This window comes from Tachysurus fulvidraco, chromosome 13 (assembly GCF_022655615.1).
Source record: "Tachysurus fulvidraco isolate hzauxx_2018 chromosome 13, HZAU_PFXX_2.0, whole genome shotgun sequence".
NCBI lineage: Eukaryota > Metazoa > Chordata > Actinopteri > Siluriformes > Bagridae > Tachysurus > Tachysurus fulvidraco.
The window spans coordinates 26,189,098-26,199,097 of NC_062530.1; the positions used below are offsets into that span (position 1 = coordinate 26,189,098).

Below are 10,000 nucleotides of genomic sequence, written 5' to 3' on the forward strand. Positions count from 1 at the left end.
ACTCCTCCGACATCACCTGCTCCTTCCCAGCCAATGGCAAGTTTACTCCTGACCAGAAAGCTGTTTATGAAGCTGTTCTGAAGTCCTCCCGCACCGTCATGGCCGCCATCAAACCAGGTGTGTGTGTGTGTGTGTGTGTGTGTACGTTGAGAACGCTGAGTGAACAATTCAGTTTCACTTACAAGTTTATTGCTCTAGTTTGCCCCCTAGTGGAATAACAGAAGTCTCTTTTTTTTCGGCTCTGCAGGTGTGAAATGGACCGACATGCACCGCCTGGCTGACAGGGTTCACCTGGAGGAGCTGGTGAAGATCGGCATCCTGCACGGGAACCTGGACGACATGCTGAAGGTCCACCTGGGTTCTGTGTTCATGCCACACGGACTGGGCCATCTACTGGGCATCGACGTGCACGATGTTGGAGGATACCCGGAGGTCAGTGCCGAGCAGAGAGAGAGAGAGAGAAAAAGAAACAGGAATCTTCCTGAACGATGATAAACCTTTTGCATTTAGCTGGCGTTAGGAATTTAACTTGGAATATTGTACTTGTTTGGCTTCTCGTTCAGGGAGTGGAGCGTGTTGACGAGCCGGGCCTCAGGAGCCTGCGTATGGGCCGTGTGGTTCAGGAGCGCATGGTGCTCACCGTCGAGCCCGGCATCTACTTCATCCACCACCTGATGGATCAGGCCCTGGCCTCGCCACAGCAGTGCGCCTTCATCAACGCCGACGTCCTCGCTCGCTTCCGCAACTTCGGAGGGGTGAGAAACCTGTGAATCTTACTGTTACTATAGAAACGATAACGTGTCACAGAACCTCCATCCGAGCGGTCCGAATGTCTGCGTGTGCCGGCAGGTTCGTATCGAGGACAACATCGCGGTGACGGCAGACGGCGTGGAGCTGCTCACCTGCGTCCCGCGCACCGTCCAGGAGATCGAAGACTTCATGGCAGACAGGAGCAAGAAATCCTTCAGCAGCCTGAAAGTTTAAAGCGTCATTACCATCTTCTGCAGAAATATTCACAGTGCAGATTATTTACTCTGTTCGATTCTCTAAAAGCAATGCATGTGTCTGCTTCTCGAATCACGAGCTCTGGGTTTTTAAACAGATAAATCAGTCATTAACCTACAATAAAGTGCCAAAAGTTTCCTTTTCTGTAGTCATTTTATAGTCAGAATCTTGTATAAATTTACCAGAGCAACTTACTTTGTACAATTTTTCCGTACGAAGACGATTCACCGATGATGAAGTTTAAACCAGTTTATATCCATAAAATATCACATGTACCTTCCTCAGAAGTGACAGTTACTAATCAGTGTTGTACTGCATGTCTAACCTCAGTTATCGCATGAAATGAATAAAGATTTTTTTAGCATCTTCAGAGGGGTCTGTCATATTGTAGGTGATGAAGGACGTGAAATAAAATGAGAGAAAACACTAAAAGGTAAGATGACGTGTGCGCCGTACAGAGTGTTACCTCGAGTCTGTAACCTGTGTTACTGAGCTGTACAGGTGTCACCGTCACAGGGCTGTTTTATTCTCATTCTCTATCATTAGAATCTGTTATCGTGACCGTAGTTTTACACACACTTGTATCTCCACCTGATACTGTAAGGATTTGGGCTACAATACTTTTACCTTAGATCGAAAGGAAAACCTCAATACCGACCTATACAGCAGCTGAATCATTTGATGACTCATTTAACAATTGAATCATATGAATCACTTATGAATCTTCCATTTTTACCATCACGTGAATATCATTATATAAGTTTTGTAGTTTCATTTTAAAATAGAACCACACCTGTTTCCTGTAAAACGTGTTTAAGATCAGGTGACTCTGACGATCCATAAAGTTTAGTTTCTCCCTCACCTCCTCCCCTTGAAGTTCCATTAAACGTCTAAAAGTCGACGGAGCTGCTCGGGAACAATAGAGGAAGAAGGAACATGACAGAGAGCCGAGTCAGGGACTGGAACCGGGTCAGGGACATGTACGAGGAAGTTAATCAAGATGGAATGACTGAAGCACAAAAAAAAGCACACCGAGACAAAACTCTTCAAAGAAATCCAGATGTTTTATTCAGAATCTATAAACAGGGAAAACTCCATGTTCTGCTCTTTATGCCAACTGACACTGTAGAGTGGAAGAAGGTGATTCAGGACAGGATTCAGGACAGAAGCAGAGCTACTGACCCGTCTGTTCAGCTGACGGAGAGATGTGCTGTAAATGATCAATTACCAATCATAAACATGTCTGGTCCTGAGAATCACCTCGAACATATCTGTAATATTTTTGATCAGCTCTATAATCAGGTGCAGGAAAACATTCAGAACAGAGCAGCAGAGAGGAACTATGTGGCTGAGATCGAGGAACTCAACGTGAGAATCAGGGAGCTGGAAGAGGAAATTGCGATGCTTTACAGACGATTGGTAGGTGTGTAAAACAGGATGTACTCAGCTTTACTAGGTTTCAGGAAAATGTTTCAATGCTTATTTAAATTAAGCAGCTAAAAGGTCGAGACTTTGTTTTAAGCTGATTTTTTTAATGCACAGATTCAACAGAGAAGCACACCGTCTCGCCTAATGCTGCGTGTGTGTGTGTGTGTGTGTGTGTGTGTGTGTGTGTGTGTGTGTGTGTGTGTGTGTGTGTGTGTGTTCGTATATGTGTGTTTGTGTGTGTGTTTGTGTGTGTGTATATGTGTTCATATGTGTGTATTTGTGTGTGTGTTTGTGTGTGTGTGTGTGTGTGTGTGTGTGTGTGTGTGTTTGTGTGTGTGTGTGTTTGTGTGTGTGTGTGTGTGTTTGTGTGTGTGTGTGGCAACCGGCTCCCTTTTATTTACTGATGGCGTGGGATGAATTCTGAAGTGTAGAGACAATTATCTGCTCGAATTCAACCATCAACAGAGAACAAACCCAGCATCATCACACAGTCACTGACTGGAAAGGTGTTTAAAATAATTAATAAGTCAAGTCCAGTCACTTTTATTGTCACATCACCACAGCACATGTGCCTTGGTGAGTGAAATTCCTGGGAGCGAACTCCAGAAATTGCAGAGACAATTTACATATAGGTGAAAATATGCAAATGTGCAATATGCTCATAGACATACAATAGCACTACACATTATATACAATATGTACTTTTATATATATACATTTGTGTGTGTGTGTGTGTGTGTGTGTGTGTGTGTGTGTGTGTGTGTGTGTGTGTGTGTGTGTGTGTGTGTGTGTGTGTAGTCCAGTATTTATAAATGCAGTGTGTGTATAGTCCAGTATGTATAAATGCACAAGAGCTGTCTGTGGGACGGGGTGGCTGGAGTCACTGATGATCCTCTGGGCTTTTCTCATACAATCGTTAAAATAATGATTTTAATGTGTCATTATGTCACTTTTCCAATTACATTTGGTCCCAGACTGGCCCAAAAACTAATAAGTCTTGTTATTCCTACACTGTTTGTATGATTTGAATAGAAATAGCTTTAAATTGAAGTTGCACCTTGAGCTCAGATTCATTATTATTCACTTTACCACCAATATTCTGTCTGTTTATATACAGTACAATGTAATGATCTTTTCTTTTTTTTAAACTATTACAGGAGGACATTACAGGCCAAAGACAAGGCCGGTGACGTCCTGCTTTCCTTTCATCACTGCGCTGTATATTTTAAAAATATATTAAAATAGTTGTAATATAGTTAAGTGGTTGAATAAATGCTCGACTGCTCCCATAATCTCTCTGGGTAAAGAGGAAGATACACATTGAGACTTTTCTCCTCGGTGATGGAATAAACTTCTGAAAACATCTGAACTGAACTGAACTTCAAACGTCGGGTGAAGACTGAACCTCTTCCAGAAATTTTTAAACTTCATACTTCAGAGCAGAAGTGGCAAAAGTACACACATCCTTTACTCAAGTAGAAGTACAGACACTCATTTTCTTAAGGATCTCGCCCCCTATTGCAGGTTTTTCGCCTACATGACCTACCCAACAAAAAGTAGTACAGCTCCCACATACTTTGACACACAGGGGTCAGAGAGCCTGGTCTCATTGTAAAGAAGAGATTCTCTAGTTTCAGACAGTGTCAGATTGATTCTCGGCCTTAAAGGCACAAAGTTACAGAGGCTAGAATGGAAGGTTTTCATTTCCGCCTGGGTTGTTTACCTGATAAACTGATTAGTCTTATTTCTCTGGAACATGTTAGGGACCAAATAACAACTGAGGGTCATAGCCACATGTCTTGGCTTTCACCAAAAAAAAAAATTCAAGTCAAAAGACCCAAAAAATGGCTTCAATAAAAATATTTTTCTACAGACATGTCCGTCCGGTCATGTGTTTTTGTGTACTTGTTTACTGTATAACTTTGAATTAAAAGACTGCATGCTCAGTTTAAAAGGCCTAAAACATACAGGGACTCTGTCTACAAGTCTGGTGTGAAAACAGGCCTGTAACCTGACACCCTGAGCTGTGAGAGGGACAAAAGGTCAAGGATTACGCAAGAATTCTTCTGCGCAGCTTTTTTACGCAGATCCAGGCAGCGGAGATGGGGGATGCTGCATATCGTTGGAATCGTCTCCTTATTGGCTAAACGGCTGTATAGGTCCCGGCCCATTTCATTGCTATTGGAAGGAGTAATTGTCAGTCAAAGGCGGGTTCCCAAAAATGATGTCATGACATCATTGGCTTCTCAGCCGTCTATCTCTGCAGTACAAGCACCGATTGGCTCAAGTGAGGGCTTGTTTGATTCGTTAGGCCCTGGGACATAAATTTAGAATTTTTGAAACCCCCAATGAGAAGTTAGAGCGGCAAAACAAGATGATGGCGCACTACTGTTTCCAGTAGTGGAATATTTGCGAGGCGACCAAAGCGTTTTGGATTAAAGGCTTACAGATTCCAGTTCCTTGGACCTGTCTGGATTTTTGTGGAATATTTATTTTGGAATATATTACCCCAGTGAAGAAAGGGAAGCGTCTAAAGGTAAGGGAAAAACCGGTCTAGCGCCACCTAGGTCAGTTTTCTCCAAAAACATTTTCAAATAGTATGACGGCTATGAATCATATTATGCTTTGTGTGTGGGCTTAAAAAAATATTGAGAGTATAAATTTTACTAGGTAAATAGGTTTTTTCGTGTTTTTAGAGGATGTAATGCTTTAAAGCTGCAATGAGGCTTGTTTCTGGGTCACCCCCTAGTGGTCACTTTGTCTTGGTCCTAAAGAAGACTCCAGTAAAAGTAGAAGTAGTGACTACAATCTTTTACTCAAGTTAAAGTAAAGAAGTATGGGCTCTGACATGTACTTAAGTAAAAAGTTGCCGATACTACTACCTGTTTAGTGTCATGTTTTATTTATATATATATGTGTGTGTGTGTGTGTGTGTGTGTGTGTGTGTGTGTGTGTGTGTGTGTGTGTGTGTATATAATTTTGAAGTGTGCTGATGGATATTTGTGTTCATCAGCCACAAGAGTGTTACGAAAGGCAGGCACTGATGTAGGTGAGGTAGGGTGGAGTCAGCGTTCACATTCATCCCAAAGGTGTTCAGTAGGGATGTGATCAGAAAACAACCAGGTATAGCAGGAAAGGTCAGGTGACCCAATACTTTTGGAAACATAATGTATACCAAGTGCATCACCAAGGCCATGTCCCAAACTGTAGGGAGATTCCAGCTCTGTCCTTGAAAACAACTCAAAATTATTGTGATGTTTTACAAATGACAAAATTAATGTTAATTAAATTAAGCACGTCGTGTTTTATGGGTTGACACCAGGGGCAGTTCTAGGGTTTCACCTTTAGGGGGTTTTAGCCCTCAGTGAGAATTTAAAACAAGAAGAGTTCTATATTATATATTATATGGCAACTCTGGTAATAAGTATAGTGACATTTCACTGCTTTTTGGTTGCCGTCTTTGCGTCTTTCCGCCGATTAACGTTATAGATAAACGCCTCCAGCTCTGACTGTGCGTGCACGCTGCGCGTACCTGTGCTTTTCTGTTCTAATAAAGCAGACAGCTGAAGACGCACTTGTGAAAGACTACAACACACGCGTGTAAAAGCAAAGTAAAAAAAAATCGCTCTTGGATCAAACTGATAAATAATTTTCTTTCCCATCGACGACATGTCGTAATTTTTATTGTTTATTTATGAAAGTAAAAATGCTCCTTATAGTTTTAGGGAGGCTGAGATTACAGACAGGGGGCTGAAGCCATCCTAATAAAGGGCTAGAACCCCCCCTGGGTGACACAATTCGCAACGCATTCGCCAGGAATTCTTTTTGAAGCCGATTATTACAAACATCTCCCTCATATATGGCCATGTGTGTTCAGGAATGTCCTCGTTGTTAGTTACTTTAACATCGGTGACTCCCTCTGAATGAACATTAGCCATTCCTTTTGTAGGCGCTGCTCATTGTTAGCTCCGCTATCCTTAGTCTATGTCTGATAGCCAGTAAATAATACAGTACAAAAGTCACATGGGGAAAAAGCCGCACAATGATAGGATGTTAGGCTGGAAACTGCGCTCAATGAGAAGGAATAATACTAAAAGTAACGAGTCCGTTTTGAAAATGTAAGAAGTAAAAAGTACAGATATTTGTCTAAAAAGTTGTCCGAAAAAGAAATAGTGGAGTAAAGTACTGATACCAGAAAAATGTAATTAAGTACAGTAACGAAGTATTTTTACTCCGTTACTTCCCACCTCTGCTTCAGAGGTCTTGTGATAAAAGCCCAATGCCAGTTGTGCAGTGTTGTATAAAGTACTAGAAAGCAATACTTGAGTAAAAGTACAAGTATCGTGCTATAAAAAGACTTTGGTAGAAGTGAAAGTCACCTTTTAGAATATTACTCAAGTAAAAGTCTTAAAGTATCTGATATTTACTGTACTTAAGTATCAAAAGTACTTTTCTGATATTTACTGTACTTAACTATCAAAAGTACTTTTCTGATATTTAATGTACTTAAGTATTTGAAGTAAAAAGTAAAATTTCAGTGATGTTCGGTAGGTATAAGAGCAGGGGCAGTTCTAGGATTTCATCTTTAGGGGTTTTAATATTATATATTATATGACTACATAGTAAGCCAAATGTTATGGTAATATTAAATGGCAAAAAGTGGACACCAAAATTTTATGCATGATGTAATGATGTCAGTCTTGAATCAGATCAGTTCATGTGTGTGTGCGTTCTCTACAAACAGTGTGTCCGATGAATGCAGTCATTAATAAACAAATATTCACAAGACAAAGACCAAATCAATGAATGTTATTTTTATTTAGTATTGATATTGCTTCAATATTTTGTTTGTGCTACAACTCTGGTAATAAGAATAGTGACATTTCACTGCTTTTGGTTGCCTCCGTTATAGATAAAAGCCTCCAGCTCTCACTGCGTGTGCACGCTGCGCGTACCTGTGCTTCTCCGTACAGCGTGCCAATCTAGAAGCAGTGACTCATTTCTTCTGATTTTATTTTGTAGTAACGAGTAACGAAGATGCTTAGTGGAAATATAACGGAGTAAAAGTAGAAATTTTATCTAGGAAATGTAGTGGAGTAAAAGTGAAAGTTGACAGAAATTTAATTAGCGAAGTAAAGTACAGATACGTGACATTTCTACTTAAGTACAGTAACGAAGTATTTGTACTCCGTTACATTGCAACACTGCAGTTGTGTAATATGACTTTGAAAGCTGATTATTTAACTAATAATTAATTGAGATTATTAAAAATCCAGTTAAAGATTGGCAGATCAATGGTTTTAATTATTATTGTCTAATGAAAACAAAATATATGTTAATATCTACTCTGTCATAAAGTTATATTTTTTCTTAGAGGAACGTTTTTTTTGTTCTCTGTTGTTCGTATACAGCCTATAGAATAGAATAGAAACATTTATTATAGGAGCAGAGAAGCCTTTATTATCACCACATATACATTACAGCAGAGTGGAATTCTTTTCTTCACATACCCCAACTGAGGAGGTTGGGGTCAGAGTGCAGGGGCAGCTATGATACAACACCCCTGGAGCAGGGAGGGTTGAGGGCCTTGCTGGGCCTTGAACTCCGATCCTCCGATCAACAACCCAGAGCAAATAGTGGATAGTATATAGAGCTATATAGTGGATACAAACCAACCATCCAAGACGGAGACATGTGGTGAGTGATGTAATTTTACTGCATGCTTTATCCACCAGGATGTGTGTGTGTGTGTGTGTGTGTGTGTGTGTGTGTGTGTGTGTGTGTGTGTGTGTGTGTGTGTGTGTGTGTGTGTGTGTGTGTGTGTGTGTGTGTGATATGAAGTAACCGACTTGCGTTCTTTGCCATGCATATTAAATCTAAAAAAGGACAAAGTGTTAGACACACACACACACACACACACACACACACACACACACACACACACACACACACACACACACACACACACACACACACACACACACACAGAGTATATTGCAGTCCCACAGCCTACAGTCACGTGCAGTGGTTCAGGTTCTGTATTTAGCGGTAAAACAGCTCCGCCTGGTGGATAAAGCATGCAGTAAAATTACATTTCAGTCTCTTCACGCAGCTCACTCACTCTCACTCATTTTCTACCACTTATCCGAACTTCTCGGGTCACGGGGAGCCTGTGCCTATCTCAGGCGTCATCGGGCATGGAGGCAGGATACACCCTGGACGGAGTGCCAACCCATCACAGGGCACACACACACACTCTCATTCACTCACACACTACGGACAATTTTCCAGAGATGCCGATCAACCTACCATGCATGTCTTTGGACCGGGGGAGGAAACCGGAGTACCCGGAGGAAACCCCCGAGGCACGGGAGAACATGCAAACTCTACACACACAAGGCGGAGGCGGGAATCGAACCTCGACCCTGGAGGTGTGAGGCGAACATGCTAACCTCTAAGCCACCGTGACCCCCTCTTCACGCAGCTGAAAATCTCCAAATAAAATTTCTATAAAAAAGAAACGCCGCTCATGTGTTTGTGCTCTTGTTGTGTTACTTCCAGTTTTGTGAGGATTCTGTAGTTTGTGTCGTTGACGTCATGTTGCCGAGACCCTGCATGAGACAAAATGCTTGTCAGCTGGAATATTTTAATATTAATGTCCATTTCCTCAATTTCTATAAATGTTGTAATTAATTTGCATATTAGAACACTATTGGTTCTTATATTTTATGATGCAATAACACCAGATTTTTTTATTAATTGATTTATAATGAAATTCTTTTATTTATTTATTTATTTATTTATTACTTTTTTTTCCCACTTATACATTGTTGTTGTATTTTTTCGGCTCTCGGTGTGGACTGAACCTCACATTCTCATGCTGTAAGTCTTCTAGTGCTCTCTAACACCTGACCTTCTGTTTCTCTCAGTCTGTTCGATATGGGTGGAGAATATTACTGCTACTCCTCCGACATCACCTGCTCCTTCCCAGCCAATGGCAAGTTTACTCCTGACCAGAAAGCTGTTTATGAAGCTGTTCTGAAGTCCTCCCGCACCGTCATGGCCGCCATCAAACCAGGTGTGTGTGTGTGTGTGTGTGTGTGTGTGTGTGTGTGTGTGTGTGTGTGTGTGTGTGTGTGTACGTTGAGAACGCTGAGTGAGCAATTAAGTTTCACTTACAAGTTTATTGCTCTAGTTTGCCCCCTAGTGGAATAACAAAAGTCTTTTTTTTTTTTTTTTTTGGCTCTGCAGGTGTGAAATGGACCGACATGCACCGCCTGGCTGACAGGGTTCACCTGGAGGAGCTGGTGAAGATCGGCATCCTGCACGGGAACGTGGACGACATGCTGAAGGTCCACCTGGGTTCTGTGTCCATGCCACTTGGACCACGTGGAGCTGCTCACCTTCGTCCCGCGCACCGTCCAGGAGATCGAAGACTTCATGGCAGACAGGAGCGAGAAATCCTTCAGCAGCCTGAAAGATTAAAGCGTCATTACCATCTTCTGCAGAAATATTCACAGTGCAGATTATTTACTCTGTTCGATTCTCTAAAAGCAATGCATGTGTC

General features: G+C 41.5%; 2 protein-coding genes across 2 annotated transcripts in view; both read left to right on the plus strand.

Annotated features, from left to right (window-relative positions):
* LOC113635193 (xaa-Pro dipeptidase) overlaps positions 1–1,375 on the plus strand; it is a 54,649-nt gene extending 53,274 nt beyond the window's left edge. The window contains exons 12-15 of the mRNA XM_027134484.2: positions 1–117; positions 248–432; positions 564–755; positions 850–1,375. The exon at positions 1–117 is cut by the window's left edge and continues 32 nt beyond it. Coding sequence (XP_026990285.2) covers positions 1–117; positions 248–432; positions 564–755; positions 850–984 — 629 coding nt within the window. The 3' untranslated portion in view covers positions 985–1,375. The remainder of the gene's footprint in view (positions 118–247; positions 433–563; positions 756–849) is intronic.
* A 6,634-nt stretch (positions 1,376–8,009) lies between these two features.
* Positions 8,010–10,000, plus strand: part of LOC125146200 (probable Xaa-Pro aminopeptidase MGG_05684) — a 2,247-nt gene continuing 256 nt past the window's right edge. Inside the window, exons 1-3 of the mRNA XM_047822429.1 lie at positions 8,010–8,130; positions 9,363–9,511; positions 9,685–10,000. The exon at positions 9,685–10,000 is cut by the window's right edge and continues 256 nt beyond it. Of these exons, the coding sequence (XP_047678385.1) occupies positions 8,126–8,130; positions 9,363–9,511; positions 9,685–10,000 (470 nt within the window). The 5' untranslated portion in view covers positions 8,010–8,125. The remainder of the gene's footprint in view (positions 8,131–9,362; positions 9,512–9,684) is intronic.